Source organism: Astyanax mexicanus, chromosome 1 (genome assembly GCF_023375975.1).
Source record: "Astyanax mexicanus isolate ESR-SI-001 chromosome 1, AstMex3_surface, whole genome shotgun sequence".
Classification (NCBI taxonomy): domain Eukaryota; kingdom Metazoa; phylum Chordata; class Actinopteri; order Characiformes; family Acestrorhamphidae; genus Astyanax; species Astyanax mexicanus.
The window spans coordinates 111,892,045-111,911,383 of record NC_064408.1 but is presented as its reverse complement, the minus strand read 5'-3'; the positions used below and the strand labels follow the sequence as shown (position 1 = coordinate 111,911,383).

General features: G+C 37.0%; 1 protein-coding gene across 1 annotated transcript in view; it reads right to left on the bottom strand.

Annotated features, from left to right (window-relative positions):
- Window positions 1–2,856: 2,856 nt before the first annotated feature.
- The window catches only part of itga8 (integrin, alpha 8), a 168,864-nt gene continuing 152,381 nt past the window's right edge, over window positions 2,857–19,339 (bottom strand). The window contains exons 26-30 of the mRNA XM_007242178.4: window positions 15,459–15,572; window positions 13,632–13,745; window positions 9,945–10,046; window positions 8,479–8,601; window positions 2,857–5,395 (exon numbers count right to left, since the gene is read on the bottom strand). Of these exons, the coding sequence (XP_007242240.3) occupies window positions 5,306–5,395; window positions 8,479–8,601; window positions 9,945–10,046; window positions 13,632–13,745; window positions 15,459–15,572 (543 nt within the window). The 3' untranslated portion in view covers window positions 2,857–5,305. The remainder of the gene's footprint in view (window positions 5,396–8,478; window positions 8,602–9,944; window positions 10,047–13,631; window positions 13,746–15,458; window positions 15,573–19,339) is intronic.

Here is a 19,339-nt window from a genome sequence, read left to right as displayed (position 1 = left end):
AAAATATAATTTTATTAAAGATATTTTTTATTATATATTAAATTATTAATTATAAATTCAGTAATTAAAATAAATATTTTACAGTATACAGTTAGCTTCTGCCAGGATAATGCCAGGTTTTCTTTAAAGTAGGAGGCTAATTCTCTATTTAAGATACATCAAACCAACTTCAGCCTCGTGTTAAGAACCGAGAAGGGTAATGCTGCAGACCAGAGCCCCACTGGGTGTGGCTAAAGGGCAGAGCATGTGTCAATAATTTTCGACTGCAGCCAATTAGATACTACACTTTCGTTGACAGTCATGTTTTTTAATAAAGCAATCATCAGACAGACCAAGCTGTCCATCATTTTTTACTGCAGCCAATCACCTTAACAGATCGTAGCACAATTTAAACTTCTGAACAGCGGTAAAGCTGAATCTGTATAAGTATTTTACAAAATACTATATTGACAGTTTAAACACATGTATGTGCTACTGTAGTTAGTCCTGCCTATATGCCGCTCTTAAACTGAAGTAACTGAATGAAAACGTTAGAAAAGCCCTGACTATAGATATTTTTTAAATCAAAGATTAAAATACTCGTTTTTCTGGAATGGCACTTTCGTGTTTTTTTCCCCCCTTTATTGCAGTAATTGCATCAAATCGTGTATATGTATGTATGTATATATATATATATATATATATATTTATGACAAATCTGACAGTTTTGTTTCATTGTAGCCTACACCGATTTCCCGATTATCAGTGCAAATCATTTTTGGTCGGGGTAGCAAATATAATCAAACTATCAAACTATAGAGTCCATTAACACTTTTCAATTTTTAAATAACTATGAACTTACTTTTGGTCCCTTTCCAATGGAAACTTCTAATCACTGCCAAATGATTATTTCTTCACTTGTCTTAAGTTCATACATACATTATGCATCTTTATCTCCTTAATGTTACTATCACTATTACTATCAATATTAATATACATCTGCCTTTTTTACTTTTTTGATTTTAAAATAAAAATATAAAGTCAGGGCTTTTCTAACGTTTTCATTCAGTTACTTCTGTTTAAGAGCGGCATATAGGCAGGACTAACTACAGTAGCACATAAATGCGTTTAAACTGTTAATGTAGTATTGTGTAAAATACTTATACAGATTCAGCTTTACCGCTGTTCAGAAGTTTAAATCGCGCTACGTTTAACCGGTAGCACAGTTTCCGCCTTCTTTTGACAGATCTGTTAAGGTGATTGGCTGCAGTAAAAAATGGTGGACAGCTTGGTCTGTCTGATGAATGGCTTAATAAAAAGTGATTGACAACGAAAGTGTAGTATCTGATTGGCTGCAGTCGAAAATGATTGACTGCCATGCCCACTGGGGGGCTCCGGTCTGCAGCATTACATAGATGTAAGAACCACCTACTTTAACAAAAAATAAGTGTTCGACTTGTCATGCAAAGTAACCAACCACAAATCTGAGCAATAGTAAACGTTGCGTCAGATATGGTTCCCCCTCAAGTTCACGTACCCCTTCACAAATGGCCCATTCCGCCGCACGGGTGCCTTTTGCTTGCAGAAACTCTTCCAAATTAAACTTCATTTTTTAAAACTTCTTTTTTCAACAGTGAATCTTATTCATAGCTTATATTTAACTAATAAATTTAACGTGTATTGGCAAATCTCATAACAAGATTTCTAAGCGGAAGATGCATTTTTTCTGACTTGTGGAATGTTCCACATGTTTTTGAAGGGGCAATGTGATTGGGTAACAGGACTGAGTGAAAATCCGGGGACACGGCTAAAATGTGTAGATATTGATGAGATATTATCAATTTCCGGTTTTCTACAACCTACAACCAAAGTCAGAGCTGAGAAATGAGGCAGAGATTTTTATTCTCGTTTTGCTTCAGACCACAAAATACCAAATTAATTAAGTCCAGGTTAATTAACTGTGCAGTTACTTAAATATTTTAAATGTGAACGGGTGGAACTGAACATAAACAAATAAAAGTGCTTTTGAAATGAAGTTGTAAAAAAGAGAATAAATTAGAATCAAGTATTATGTTATATATATATATATATATATATATATATATATATATATATATATATATATATATATATATATATATATATATATATATAATAGTATTATGTATTATATATATATATATATATATATATGAATACTATATATATATATAAACTAAATAATATAAATTATATAATATAAATAATATTTATAATATCTATATCTAAGTATTTATAAATCTATAAACTACATATACTACATAATACAGCCGACTCCTCTGCTGACTCCGCCCTTTTCGTGCTGAAATAAGCCGGCAGGCAATGAATCTTGGGATACTGTAGGCTGTGAAGGATACACCCGATGCACACCCTTCCGAGGAAAAGAAGGCTGCATTAGTCAGCCGCATTCGAAGGAGTCTTCAAAATGGGACAGCCTAGTCGCACCGCGGTGACGTAATCAGCCTTCAAATGAGTCCTTTGAAGGATGCAGCCCCTGAATTGAGACACAGCCAATATATCCAAAGAAAAGGGCAGTAACCCAGCTACATTACATCAGCTGACCAACATCACACTAGACCAGACAACACAAGCACATACACCAGATGGAATTTGGCCTCTGACTTTAACACTGACATACAGTTTGGTATATACAGTCACTTGCCATCGATGGACTGGTGTTCTAACCTCTGAGCCACCACTGGATCATCACTAGGAGTGATTTATATCTCCTGAACTGAAACAGAAATAAATGAAGGATGGTGTCTGGCACAGTACTCTACCTAATTAACCATTACATTTGTCCAACAACTTCAACGACAAACAACACAAAACTCAAACTCTCATGTACAGAATTTATTTGAGGCTGACAACAGATCTTTAAATTTGACTCAGTACAGAGCTGAACATTACATTAGGCAGTAAACAAAGCTTCTTTCAACTTTAACAAAGGTCCTCAATAAGAGCTTAAAGGGATAGTTTGGGGATGCCCTGTGAATTCTAGATTTGTTGAAATATCACCACATTAGTCCACATAACTCCATGTTGGCTATGCCTCTTACGACAACATATGACTGAAGGTTGCTTTGGTGACTTAGAATTTACCTTATAATTACATTACATTTTATTTTATTTTTTTATTTTATGAGAATGTCTCCTCAAAGCATGAAACAAAAGTGAAGACTTGAATGCTATATACACTGAAATGATGACTGAAAGATAACAATGGTGAAAATGATGTTCCCTTTGTACACTGACAGAGTGGTGTCTACATCAGTCACACAGCTTAAACAAATAATACTCTTTAAACGCTATATACAGAACAACCTGAACCTCAAGTTAAAAACAAAACAGAGCCAGTGTACAAATGATTCAGCAACTCAAAAATGTCGCAATATTGCACTTATTTATATCTATTCATGGACCACTCCTGCAAATCCGATGGGAATAGCTGATAAACAGAAGAATACATGCTGTAACTAAAGTTACAGTGAGTGTGTGTTAAAAATTCTGTGTCTAAGCTAAATTTTTGAATGGTGGTAATAAATAAAATGTTCTAAAATTGCCATGGTTATGTGGCAACCTGATACTTTCTGATCTTTGTACATTTCCCTCCTAAATGCTACTAGAGCCTCAAAATTACACTTTTTCTACTGGGTATAAAATATGATTATTGCTTTATTTGTGCTACAGGCAGGCTAACTCTCTGCATATGGAAACAAAGCCACAAGTTGAATAAAACACTCAAGCTCAATACTCAAATTATTCTACTATAAAAAACATTTTCACAAAGCCTGCCCACTTCTTTGGTGTATTTTAGTGAGTTTGGGACTCCTATGATGTCAGTTCAGAGTACAGCAGTATGTTCTCTCACATAAAGCAGAATTTATATTTCAACATATTAATGACCTTATGGTTTAGGTGGTCCGATATCATTTTTGTTTTCCATAAGGAGCAACATCTGCAAGTTTCCAAAATCCTGGTTAATTTCTGACATTCAAAAATCCATCTTAAACCCAGAGTCACTAATACTGACATGGCACTATCTACAGAGTGACGACACAGCTTTAGTGGTCTATATTGTGGTATTCATTATCCTTATTTTGACATTAATAATAATGCCAAAAAAATATCAAAAACTCTATGTGCCATTTTCAAGTCATTTTCCCCAAAGGTGTCCCATATCAGGCGAGACATGTTTCATGTTCGGTATCACAGGTTCATTTCTTTAGTTGGATGGCTTCTACTACTGTTTCTGGAGATGCTGTTTTATAGATTAAATTATATACATATTTGGCCACATGAGATGACTGAATTTGAAATTACTTAACCTAATTGACAGAGGCCTTAGGCATGTAGTTTACACAGTTCTCAGTGGTGGGGTATAAGCTTCTGCTACTTGTTAGTGACATCAGCTTTATAGGTTTAAACAAACCAAGAGACAAACTTTGGACGTAGTTAAACGTAATTATAAAAAGGGCTGTCATAATTACTAGCATTAAATCACTTAGGCATGGATTTTTAAATGGGTTTCTGTATTTGTCACTTAAAGGAAGAAATCCCACACCAGAAGAATTCTATAAATTACATTAAAACATACTTAAAACATCTGATCTCATTGTTTGTGAATTAAAATTGATTGTCATTACAATAATGGGTAGATTACTAGATTCTAAATACAATCCATAGATAATCCACATTCCTACATCAAACATGTCTCATCTGACCGACAGTATTTGGGTTGGGGGGGGGGATATTGAATCATAATTTAAAATCGTTCACGTGCTCTTTTTTCTGGAGTTTTGAAGGCACTCAGAGAGGGTTTTGTTTATTCAGAGTTGCTGAAGCTCACAGAAACAACAGCAGTGTTAAAACAGTTTAAAGTCAGAAATGTGTAGTGTATAAAAAAAATCTCTTTTTCCAGCAATGAAGGCCTTGTACTGTTGAGTCTCAGCGCTTACAGTGATTGTCTTTGGCAAAGGGTCGGGATCTCGGCGTCTCTCTCTTTTGTTCGATCCCCCTGAAATTCCAGTCCCGCTGTAGTAGAGAGATTACAGTGAAGCGCCTCATTGCAGCTCAGCCTGCGGTAGATAAGGTTTTTGCATGAATAGCACTGTGGTCCAGCTCACAGATCCCAGTGCATTTTGGGAGCTTTAGTTCATTTGGAGGTTTGGATGTTCGATTCAGGACGCAGTCTCTTTGCCACGTACTACAACCCTCCAGCGAAGCTCCCCTCTGCATCTGTCTTCATCTGTTTGTCTTCCAGCGTTTACTCTGTATTCTCTCTCGATCACGCCTCTGTGGACTTCTCGGCCGTCAGCTGCTCTCGGTCCGAGACGTCGTCATCTTTGGGCGGCCGTGCTCGGTCAAAGAACCCGCACTGAGGGAGAGAAAGAAGGAATGATAAAACACTTGAGGATCAGAAAAAAAGGAGTAGATCTCAGTCTGTGGCTCATATTTTTGATATATTCGTTTCTGTCTCCTTTTAAACGCTTCCACAGATGTGCTCCTGCCAGAGGTTAACAGGACGTTTGCACTCGCAGAGGTTTAAAGTAAAGCCAGTGTTTGTAGAGATGAATTTAATCAGTATAAATAAAGAAATTTACTTTTAAAAAGTTACAGAATATCGCAGTTTCAGCATAAAAGTGTCTGTTTAAGTAAGGAGAGGGATGGAGGACTTTAAAGTTAGATTATGTTCAGGTTTTTCAAACAAAACGTTTGGTTTTGATGTGTTTTAGGCAATCTTATGGATAATAATTGTGCTATTACGCTTGCATATCAATTTCTTATTTCAAAACACATCCCAGATCATTTTATTGGTTCCAAAAAAACAATGAAGGTGTGCACCTTTGCTTCTTTCATTCCATAATGCAAATGATTTTGTTTGTTTTCGGAGATAATGCAGATACGGTTTCTATTTTTGTTTGCACCATTTTTAGGTTTTTTTCAAACAACTTAGAAGATTCTCTTTCAAGCTACAACAATGAAAATTGGGTTGTTATTACTTGGTTTTGCTTGTTTTTATTTGTGTTAAAATTATTGTAAGTGTAATTATGACTACTTGATAAATTCATGTCTAGATGTAAAGCTTGTATAATATTCAGACAGCAACCTCAAAATTTGAATTAATAAAGCTATCTGTAGATATTTGATGATTATGTTTTATTTTCTACTTAATATATGTTTTGCATTGTTTGAAGTATTCACTCTGAGCCTTAAACACCCTGCCACAAATGTGGAACAGGTCTATCAGTATACTGATACTATAGTTTAACAGTGGAGGGCTCTTTTTTTTAGATTTTTTTTTTCAAATCACCCCTTATTATAATACCGTTCTATAATCCAGGTTATAACAGCAGGGCAGTGAGAGCACACTTTCTATTTAGCATCCCACGCGGAAAATGCATAACCAGTTCCTATTTACCCAGAATGCGCCAGGGCTTTCGGTAGTGTCTGCAGTTCCACTATCTACCAAAAGAGGGAGCCAAATAATAAATATACCCAATGAAACAAGTCCGGTATTTGCTATAAATGACGTTAGGTTGGAAATGAGCACTTAAGTACTAATATTCTACAGTCAGTAGTATCAGTATTAGGGTTAGTAGGGTTTAATGAGTGTTTAATGTAAAATATGATGCTGTGTGTGGCTGTCATCAAAAAATGTAACAGAGAATGGCCTATAAAAGTAGCTATTTTTCAGTTGCTTTGTTTCAGTGTTATGTGCCCAATTTAAAGTTTTTTATTATCCTCAACAGCACTGGTGCACACAAACACTCCAAAAATAGGTGTTGGTTTTACATAAATGAGAATATTGGTATGACACAATTTTGTTTAAACATCCACACACAAGGCATGATATGATTGGTCATGCCTACTCCCACAGCAATTTCATTGGTCACAGATTGGCTGCTGTCACCATCTACATGTATTTGCATACTGTATGTGTCTTCGTCCTTTTGTCCTTCACCACTGTGTAGTCTTTTACGCCGATGATACCTTCCCCAATAATTTATTTGCAATTTAAATCAAATTATGCTGGCCTGGTCTCAGTGTTGAAGGCTGCAAGAGCAAGTTACAACTTTATCTGTCACTGAATGTGACTGTTGGCTGAATTCTGCACTAATACAGGATTATGCCATAATTTCCTAATATGGGAACTGTTCAAATGTAACAGTATTTTTAAATTAAAATTTAGTTGGACAAACAAGTACAAAAATTTGACATGGTCAAAATTTAATTGGTTAATTGACTTTTGTCACACATGGGTTTCGTGTCGTTCCAAAAATATATATTTTTATGCTGAGAAAACACAATTCAGTTACATTTATCCACTCTCTATAATTAAATTAAATGTTAAAGCATTTTTGAGCGTTCTGTATGTACGGATAAGAATGTGTTAGGTCACAGAGTGTATTCAAGCTAACCAATTCATTTAACCCCCTCCACGGAGACCCACCCAATCAAGAGCCTGAGAACTATGCTGTAGACAAAACACTGATAAAATCAACATGACTCATTTATTCTCAGTCTGCAATAGTACTCTCTCACTCTCTCCCTCAGGCCCCCCGGCTCAACCACCCTCTCTTAATCTCATTTACCAGTTTTACCCCCTCGTCCTGCTGTACTGTACTTCCCCTCCTTTCTCTTTCCTATCCTCTTTCTTCACCATACCCTCCTGCCCTCGTTCAGACTGTCTATCTCTTGCAGGCATCTCTGCCTTTCTAGCCCATTGGAAATCCTTTGTTTTGCTTTTTTCACTGAAGCAGAGACGTGGCTGAGGACACATTTCACATTTTATGAACACGCAGTCTGAGTCTAGACAGCTAGCACTTGGTTTAAATCTCTTTCCTTATTTCTCTGAAGAAGAAGAAGTGAAACAGTCTTTTAGGTCTTTTTCAGGTTTAATTGCTCATCAATAAATAACGGCTAAAAGACTATCCGTGCATTAGGACACAACCAATATTCACAATATGTTCAAATGTTTGTGAATACCCCTTCTCTACGTTGCATTTACTGCTGACACAGATGTGCAATTGCACCCATACAGCTTGTCTAGTCCCTGTAGAGAGGTTCTGCCAATAGAATAGGACTTTCTGGAGCTGATAAACATACATCTATTGGCTAATGCCAGGTGTGGGCTAGAGTAGTATAAAGAACCCCCCAAAATCCCAACTTTTGGGATGAGCTCCAACATCCTGACCTCACTAATGCTCTTGTTGCTGAATGCACCCATATACTCACACAGCCATTATCTCCGCTATAGCATTTGATGGAAAAACCTTTCAAATGCATTATTAGTAAAACCCAATATTCATATATTTAGTGTACTTTTTTAACCAGTGTGTGTCTTTCTTGCACTTTTCAAGCAAGATCCTCTATTGATTGTTTTCACATTATTTACACCCATTGAAAAAGGTACCTACAGTAAAAGTGTATGCATGTGTGTGAATGTGGACATCTTACCTTCCACATAGCCAGGGTTAGTATTGCCAAAACCAACAGTCCCAGTAGGATGGCCAGAATAATCACCCACAGAGGAATAGCAAAGGACACATCAGGAATCGCCCACACCACGAATGTGCCGATCTATTCCAACACATACAGATAGAGTTATAGAGGTTGTAAAGTTATAATTTCGAAAATATGACCATAATAATGGCAATATACCCAAATAAACAAAAATTTAACAAGCTGTCATTTGATTCTTAACAGTCTTAATGTCAGGGTGTACCAACCAGATAAACACCTGACAAACTTTATAACATTTGACCTCATAAAAATAATAGTCACAATCAAAGGAACTAACTAATACCTTGCCCATGTAGGACCTATATGGGCAGCCCAAATGGGTACCAGATAGTTGTGTCCAAGGGGTGCTTATTGTCCTCACTTATATACATCCATCAGGGTCCTATATTAGCTGTACAATATAAATGGAGCCTAGATGGGACCCAAGAGGGGCTTTAATAATGAAGCCTAATTGGGAAGCCCAACTATACAGGCTGCATCTAAAAAAAATCTGAATAAATCAGAAATCATTGAAAAGTTATGTTATTTTAGAAATTTAGTTCAAAATGTGAAATGTAAAACATTTGGTACTTTTGGCAATGTGGGCAGTATGCCAAGTCCTGCTGGAAAATGAAATCTGCTTCTCCATAAAAGTCATCAGCAGAGGGAAGCATGAAGTGCTGTAAGATTTTCTAGGAAAGCACTCCATTGACTTTGGACTTGATAAAACACAGTGGATCAACACCAGCAGATGACATGTCTCGCTAAACCATCACTGATTGGTGGAAACTTCTCACTATTCCTCAAGCAGTTTGGACTGTGTGTCTCTCCACTCTTCCTCCAGACTCTGGTTCATTGATTTACAAATAAAATGCGAAATTTACTGATGGTCAGTGATGGTTTGGAGAGACCTGTCATCTGCTAAATTTCTAAAATAAATTAACTTTTCAATGATTTCAATTTTTTAGATGCACCTGTATGTGTACAAGCACCCTTATTCTCATCTGAAACCCATTTAGCCCATGTTCCATGTAGGCAAGTTTTACATAAGCATTTTGACTGGAACCATCAGTATGCCACACCAACTATCCTGTTTCTTCATGTTTTTTATTTCTTTTTCTTTTTAAACTATAATATAGAACTATATCTTTTTTTCAATACTATGTAATCAAAGTTCAAGTGTTTTAAATCTTACAATTCGGGCCTGAGAAAAGGGATTTATAACCTCATGCATGACCCCTTAATCCACCTCACCTTCTTATCCCAAGCCAAGCAGGCCAGACCCTTCCGAAGTGTTTATTCAACTCAACCCCCCAACCCATTCTTTGGTTTCCCTCTCTCACAGACCCATTCCCTGCATTTCTTGATTTCCTGCCCCTCCTCTCAATGTCACACACCCACACACCCTCATTACTGCTCACCGAATTACTCTGCTGGGGGAGTGTGTGCGGCTTGATGCGATACGGCATGCCTGTGACTTGAAAGGCCACAGTGGAGTTCAGCAGATACTGGTCATTCCGCCTCTGCAAAGAGTAAAACATTAGATTAACTCAAGCGGAACCTATATAAGGGCTTGTCAGGCTTATTAATGGAATAAAAATATATATATATACGTAGGATTTATAAAGCCTGGAGGATCCCACACAGTTACGGTATCTGCTAGATTTCAAATACACTCATTGCAAAAAAAATAAATAAAAAAATGGCTAATGTCTAACAGTCAGTAATTTCTCACCAAGAGGTACACTACCCAAAAGTAGCATCTCTGATTATTTTTATTGTGCAGCAGGTGAAGCCTTTGTATGCCATATTGTGGCATTATCCATATATTGTACAAAAGTGTCCAATATATGACACCTACCTATAGGATTACAACATGAAAATTTTGAAAATATGAAACATATAACCAATTCCTTTTGATGTTGCTTTTGACATACACATACACAGTGATTTATGATGATTATAAATCTGGATACTTAATTTTAAAATAAATAAATTGTCCATTCTGTAGTACAATTGTTTTACTTAGCAAAAACATAATATGGTGATAATGAAATAATAACCTACAGAGCAGAGGGTGGTCTGAACTGCTCTTAGTGTCATTGACTGCAAAATGTCTGTGAGACCTGACCTTTGTAACATAACCCTTTTTTAAGTAATTATTGCTGAACTTTTAATGCATATTTTTTATGCATAGATATATTCCCACACGTCTTGCCTTTTCTTTTCTTGAAGGCCTTTGGGCAAATCATTTTCTTTACAAGGTAAAATAATAAAAAAAAAAAATCTAAAAATACAGTCTCTCTACAATACAATGAAAAACAAGTACATGGAAAACAATAATTCCAGCATGAATAGTATATAAACAAACGGTCAAAAGAGGACCAAAACAAAGACTTAAACACTTCCCCCAAACCAGGAGATATCTTCACATCATCACCTCAAACGCACTTAAACACACACAGGTCAGTTTTTGGCTGGTGTCTCCAGTAAAGATAAGATTAAAGGGTTTTGGTGAGACAAGGTTAAGCCTCATTAAGCCGAGAGTCAGCAGGGTAAGACGAAGAGAGCAGACTAAAAGACTCTTTTCAGCATGTTCTCAGTATGAGGCAATGGCTAACATCACCTTCTCTTCTTCAGAGTGAATGTTTTTGGGTAAAACACTCCATTATGTGCGCAGGGACAGAAGGACAGCCATGAAATATGGGAATGTTGTTTTCATAAAAGCTTTACAAACCTCTAAAATAAACACTGAGAGTGTATAAACAGTCCAGTCTGAACTTTCTATACTCCATTCTCTTCATTTTCTCTTCATTTCATATTTATTATCCTACTTTCACCCTTTCACAGAGAAGCTATTATTTTGGAGGTGGGTTATGGGTAATGTGTATTGTCCTAGATCTGGCACAGCAGTGCTGCTGGAGTTTTTAAACAGCTTAGTGGTGTTTGGCCTCAAAGAGAGTTCTCGAAGCAGACTTTTTTCATTAAACTATAGGTTGCAAAATGGTAATTAGGTAGGTAATTGTTTCTTTTTTTTCTGTTTTCACTTTCATCTAGTCTTAACATATTTAGTCTATATGGTAATTATTACAAGCAACAGCACACACTTTTGGCAATATGTATGGCACTGATTTGTTTTAGGTGTACCAGTAGACCCTATATTAAACAACTTAAACAATTTGACATGCTGAATATTTGACTGAGTGGAATCAGTGGTTTGAAGTTTAACGGGTCCACAAATGAGCAAAGACATTCTAAAACCCATTACCGTAATTTAAAGCACTATAAGGCGCATTTAAAATCCTTTAATTTTCCCAAGAATCGACAGTGTGCCTTATAATTAGGTGTGCCTTATGTATGAATTTTACCAGTCAGGTATTGAGGAGCAGTAAAGTAGTGTTATACAGGAATTTTAGGGAAGTTTCTCCAGGACCAAGGCTGGAGCAATGTTAGCATTAGCCGCTAACTGCATCACTAGCTCTTTCACTGTGACGATCATTGCTGCTAACTGCGATAAAATACTGGAAATCTAAGCTTACTGTAAATAAATGTGCTCTATTCACCCAAATAAACAGTTTTCAGTAGAAAAGTCTGTGTAGATTAACATCCATCACTCGTTTGACTTTTTTTTTAAGAATTACAGTTTTGTTTACTTAGGAGCTATCCCCAGCTGCCCCATTAAAAGGAATACATGGCGACACCCCTGTCGCTTAAAATGCACCTTATAATGCAATGTGCCTTATGCATAAAGAAATAAATCAGAAAATAGATGTTAATTTATGGTGCGCCTTATAATACATTGCGCCTTATAGTCAATGAAATACGGTACTCCTTAAGTTTTATGTTGGAAAACTTATTATGGTAAACCTCAACAATACAAGCTCATTAATAATAGCATTCAGGAAAGAGGAGAGAAGTGTAGACATGAGAGAAGCAGTGAAGATACACAACTCCTGACATCTACCTTTCATCACGCTCTAAATGATGGAGTGAAAAGTCCCTCGGCTTTTAGCTGAACTACACCAGGATAACATCAAGATAACATCAGGGCAGCAGTGTTCCAACTGGGCCAAACAAAGAGGAATCCAGTTCCTTCATTCTAAACATAACACAGATTTCCCGCTGCCTCTTGACACGAGCATAACTCACAGAGTTAATGCACACATTTTCAAAAGTGTGACATGCAGGACATTTAATCAGAGGAACAGTGAATGAAAAGCTAAAAAGGGACCTGGTGTTTTGTGTAGATCTGAGCTATGATAATAATAAATGGGGTTGAGCTGTCAGAGAAAGCGAGAACAGAGGGCGATGGTGCGTTTATGTGTGTTGGCAAAAAGAGGCTGCTGTTGTGGAGGTCTGAGTAAAGTGTGTGAACATGTGGTGTAGCGGCTCCCTGTCTTGTTTCTGCTCTGGTGAAACAGAATCACCTGATTTGGTCTGATTTAGGTTTAGAGTTCAGACTTTTTTGTAAGATTACGTACATTTAAAAAACTAATTTTAATATATTAGAGGTGGGACAAAATATTGGTATTGCTGTATGTCATTTAGTATGTGATACATTATCAATTAACATGCGCTCTAAACTCATATCACATAAGACTCACCCCTTAATGTGACTAATTCAATTTACTGCTTCATTACTCCAAATGGTGGCGCTATAATCAAATGAATTAATTAAACCTACAGTGAATAATATTGGTTGTGTAATTCTGTGATCCTGACACCTGTAATTCCAAAATTCCTGGTATTTATTTATTTAGGAGTATAATTTATAATCTTCGGTAACACAGATGCCAAATTGTCCTGCGATATATATCGAGTATTGAAGAATCACAGTATTGTGATTTCATCATGGGCAACAAATTGTCATGATATCGTATCGTGAGATGCCCTATGATTCCTTTATATATTTATAATATTATATATGTATTCCTAATATATATATATATAAAAGCAAAGTACTTCCGAACATAAATCAGGTTTACCTAAGATTTTACAAAAAGAAAAAGAAGCTGTGTCCTATTTGGAGATTCACTCCATTGTAACTGTTGTAAGGTTGTGAAAATAGAGAAACAAACACATACAGAGAGTGTGTTACTGTGTGTTACCTGTAAAAAGGTTTGAGCCCAGAGTCTTGACCTCACTTTGACCACTGCACTCTGTCCTCGATCCAAACGGCCCACAATGCACTTCAGCATCAGGCAGTGGATATTGGAGCAGTTCTGCGCATTTAGAAATGATGGACAGAGAGAGAGACAGACATGATGTGAGCAACACACATACCCAAAACCAAAACCAAAACTGCTTGTTTGGTTGAAAAATGTTTGTTGCGTAATGTTAAAAACACATTTGAGCACATGACCTGGCATCCCGGATCTGTTCCAGCACTGCACCTTTCACACCTGTAGTTCGTTTCTCTGGTCCGAATCAGTTAATGAGTTCGTTTACTTGGAGCGTTTTCTCGCTCTGTTCGGTCTGGTTTCACATAGGCATAAATGTAAACGCACCAAAATGCGCATCAATAAACCACACGAGCAGCCTGTGTCCTCTGATTGGTCAGAGCTGTCTGACACGGGAGCAGACGGCTCGTGCATGGACACAGTGTTTGTTCACAGCTGTGGTAATTAGCGTTATCTGGCTAATATATATCAGTTTAAACTGTGCTTGCTTTATCAACAGTTTAGCTCAAATAAATGGCTTATATTTAATAGCTGGATCCGATCGAGACCGGATCACGTTCTCACCACAAGCGAACCGCTCCAGAGTTCGTTTGGTACCGGACCGAGAACACCTCCTGTAGCTGGTCTCGGTCCGGTTGTATTGATCCGCACTGTTTACACACCTGCTCAATCGAACCGCACTAAAGTTACAAACGGACCAGAGTTCGTTTTAGCTGGACCAAATAGTGCTGGTGTGAAAACGCCCTTACAGTATCATAAACATGTATACGTGTGTTTCTGTGTGTGTGTGTGTGTGTGTGTGTGTATGCATGCATTTGACCTTTGGCTTTATCATTTCTGAACATGTGCCTGACAGTATACTTATCAGCAGCAGCTGGTGCAAAGATGCAGACCCATACACACACCAACACACACAGCATTCCTTATGGAGGTAGCTTCAGAAGGCACAGTGTGAGCAGTGAATGTCTGTTTTTTGAGATTTACAGATGAAATGAACCCCAGAGGTCCCCATAAGTCAACCTGAACTTAACAGTCAACATGTCATACTTAAATGACAGTTCCCAGGCTGTGGGAATCCTTGTGATTTGTGTGTGTGTGTGTGTGTGTGTGTGTGTTTCCTCAACCTCTTTAACCATGACTATGTTAAAGCAACTGTGCTTTAACAGTGTAGCAATTTTATCTTATATATATATATATATATATATATATATATATATATATATATATATATATATATATATATATATATATATATCACCTGTAAAATCATGTTGATAAAATCAGGTTCACTCACTGTAAAAGGGAGAATAGGGAGCCACTCTGTGCCAAAACGCTGATATTGCACTACGTAACTCTAGTGGAGCACTAAAAGCTCTCATAAGAACTGTCTAACTCACAGTGTGCAGTGCTCTCACTTTCAGTGATGGCTCTGTATCTTTAAGCTTGTCAACAAATGCATGTGTACAGCAGCCTATGAGGGAAAGCTCAAAGATATGATGTGTGTGTTTGTGGCAGTGGTGTAAAAGTGAATTCTACTCAAATGCACTGCAAATTTAGGGAAAGCTTGGATGCAAAAAGTACCAATTCTTCCATAAGGCTGTTTGTATATGATTGTATATGCTTTTTAATTGTATACTGTATAAAATCAAAAATGAGAAAAAGAAATACAGTAGTATGAAAAGCTCTGAGGCATCTTTTCATATGAATGTAGGAATTGGTTGTAGAACTTGTATGTGAGTGAGTGCGTGTGTATACCAGTGTTTTGCTACTGTAGCTCTGAGTGCTGCTGACAGATCGTCTGCGACGGGTTGGGCTGCTGCTGTTGCGCAGAAAACCCAAAAGCTCTGGAGTGTCCTGTAGAGTGGAGGTCTGAGAGAGAGAGAGAGAGAGAGAGAGAGAGAGAAAGAGAAAGAGAGAGAGAGACAACATCAAACACTTCAAAGGATTAAGAGACATCTGTTGGTACAACCGCAAACTCAAAGGACATGCTAGCGTAATTGCTTTTGTCCTGGACTGCAGACTTTGTCACTTGTTTATGTGAATTGCAGGGATTTCTGGGTAATGTATGCAGGAACACTTTTTTGAAGCAAGCAGTGTCAGCAAGACACATATTAAGGGATGGCCTGCGCAACGTCATCTGGGCAACACACGTTCGTGTGTGGGTGTGATCAGATCAAAGTCAATGAGTGGCTCTTCGCTCTCCTCTGAAGTTGTAATTAAGCCGCTTCAAGGTCAAGATGAACAAGCTTTAAAGCTCAGAGCACAGTGTGAACAGACAGTCCATAACACATGCTTAAACACTTATTGCACTTTATAACCAGTGACTAGACACTGGAAATTCACTAATTTTCATATTTCTTACACAGAGTAGCCAAAATATTGTGACTTAAACATTATAACTAGTGATTAACTGTGATTAATCGCACTTGTTCTTCTTAAGAACAAGTGGATATTTAAATGTAAATAAAAGAATGAATGTAAGAAATGTAAAATGAAATTATATTTATATTAGTGTCATCAACTAAAATACTAGTATACACTTGTATGTTTGAGGGGGCATAAAGCCAACATGGTGCTCTGCAATAAAGAATGCGTGATAATTTGAATTGACTATTTTAAACATCTCAGCTTGGTTGTAAGGATTTCTGGATTAGAACTTAGTTTGCTGAGTATTAAAGGGCGTTTTTACAACTGTAGTTGATTTCTATGGTCCGGATCAGTTGATAAGTTTGTTTATTTGGAGAGTTTCTACCTCTGTTTGGTTTTTATTTTCAGAGAGTTATAAACCTAACGCACCAAAATGTGCACCAATCAACCATGTGAGCACATTGTCTCCTCTGATTGGTCAGAGCCGTCAGGCACAGGAGCAAGGAAGTAAATATAGCAAGAAGATTCGGTGTTCCACGTTCCACAAAGCTGCTTAACACAGAGCTGCTTAACACACAAATTTGTTGCTGCGCTTTTAAATGCAGTGTTTTCAATGGGACGTGCAGCGCAGATGTATTAACCGGAGTCGCAACAGTGCGAGCAGTGAAGGCTGCACATACCTCACGCTTAATGTATAAACAGCATGAAGCAGCAGAGACAGCGTTTGTTCAAAGCAGTATATTATCTGGCTAATATGTCAGATTAAACTGCTCAATTTAAAAGAAGTATATTTAATAGCTGTGTCAGGTTGAGACCAGATCACATTCTTACCACAAGCGAACCACTCCATGTGTTGGGTAGGGACGGGGCAGATTACGGCGGAAGTTGGGGTCAAACTAGGTTGCAAAATTAATTGCGTTTAAAAACTAATAAAGCGCTGCTGATTCCAAATGTATTGCATGCGTTAACATTTTAACATTAACAACCCTAATTATAATCTATAAATAATTATAATAAGCTGTCGGTCCTTCGTTTGTCACCAAATCAACACACTCTACAAGACCTCTGAATGAGTCCAGTGGTGTGTTGCACCAACAAGGTATTAGCAGCTTCTTTAAGTACTGTAATTTGTGAGGTGAAGCTGCTTTATTTATATAGTGTTTATGTAAACACTGCACACATTCCGAGTTCGTCCATCGTCCATGTGATGTTAAGAAAAACGGACTCACTGGATATACAAATTTATCTTTATTATGTCCCTTGTAGCTCCTTTCAACTGTGATCCAGTTGAGTCTGTATGGATGTTCTATCCAGTCTACTGCTATGCAGTGTGATGATGAGACTAATTCCTCCCATAGGCTTTCCCTAAAATAATATATGATTGGTGCATTGGTACAGTAGCTTTTCTGTTGGTTCGAACAAGATAAAATAGCTCAAAAAATAGCCCCAGGAGCTAAACAACCCCTCTATGATTCATTATTTGTTCCTCCTCAGACCAAAATCACTTTGTGCCCCAGTCACCAATATTAATATTAATATCTGTGTGGAAGAAGGAAGCTGTAACAGCTGGGGTTTTGTGGTGAGAGTATGGCACAAATTTAACACGGTCCATTTCTCAGCAAACACACTCTTAAATGTAAAGCATGGTGGTGACAGTTTCTTGCATATATTTATCTATGTACATATATTTATTGGTTGGTTTTGTTCTTTGCTCTGTGTTCTTTGCTCTGTACTCCTCTGGTACAGGTTTGGTGGAAACCAAAACTATAGGGACTGTAGAAGCTGGATTTAACAAGAGTAAGAGTAAAACTGCGAGTTCATGAATAAGATATACAGCAAGGGAGAAGGAGTTCACGACATCATGATAAGAAAAAAAAAAAGACATGTTTCCGGCAGCTGGAGATAATTTTGTTTAAAGGGGCAGCTGGACCCCCTGTTGCCCCAAGAATGGTGGGGACATTTAGTCTGGCCTTGACTGGTCCGGAACCAGACCCTCCTCCCTCCTCCTACATCTCAGCCTTCACCTCCCCCACTGGGAGAAAGTTTCAGTGCCTAATAGGGTAGTTTAATCACAACTGCTAAAAAGCTATTAGCCTTTCATTAGCAGAGTACAACAGCATTTCCTAATGTCACAAGATCATTAAACTCTTCTGATTAGTGAAGATAATCATGATAAGCTTGTGAAATCTTTGTGCAAACGCTATTTCTGGCAGATGCCACAGAAGAACCACTTTTGGATTTTATATAGAACTGGACCTTTTTAAAATTAGCCTCATAATAAAAGCCATCACATTGTTTTTGACATGCAGCAACTCAGTAGAGTGGAAGGCTGTTGATTTAATAAAGGGATTTGAACCTGCAACCATGTGTTTATGGATACAAAGTTTGTACCAGATGTTTTGTCGATCAGCATCATGATCATATACATAATTAGAAACCACCACATTATCAAAGCTACAGCATGAGGTTTCAGAACTAACATGGCCTAAAGGTTAAAGCAGTGGACTTGGGGCCAGAAGGTTTCCAATTCAGTCCCCTAGACTGGCAAATATTGGGATAGCTTTCACAGCTGGTAATAGTAGGGATGTAACGATACATCGTATCGATAATACAAATAAGATGCTGGTAAAAAAAATCTAAATCAAGTTTGTCCTCTGATCTGTTTTTTTTTTATTCCCCATTTTTGTTTGGATCAAATAAAAAACAGAAAATACAAGTCATTATTTGTTTTTTTTGCATTATATTTAAAAATTAAAAAACAATAAAATAATTATTTTTCTGATTTTTAATTTTCCGATTATGATTCTCAATTGAATATCAAATGAACAAACAATACACAGATTTATTTAGTTGGTTATTTCCCAATTTCCTTTCTTTTTATTTATAAATATTATTTCTTGCACTTGGAATTTGTCTTGTTCTCTTTGTTAATTGTGGTGGCAGCTAGCTTATAGCTTGTTGTCGGCCGGTGAGTGGGGATATTTGCGTTTTTTGGTAATTTTTTTTTTTCTACTGTGTTGAGTATTATTTTTAGCTTTTAAAATTCGTTAGATTACATTTTTGTTAGTATTTTGGGTTTAGTTTAGTTGGTTATTTTCCAAATTTTCCAAAGAAGCGGCACTCGTAAAATTCCTTAATTCACATTTGTTTAAAATATCGCAATAAAATTGAATCGTGAACTCAGTATCGTGAATCGAATCAAATCGTGAACAGAGTGTATCGTTACATCCTTAATGAATAGTGAATGTAACGGGATGAAGGAGAGCACC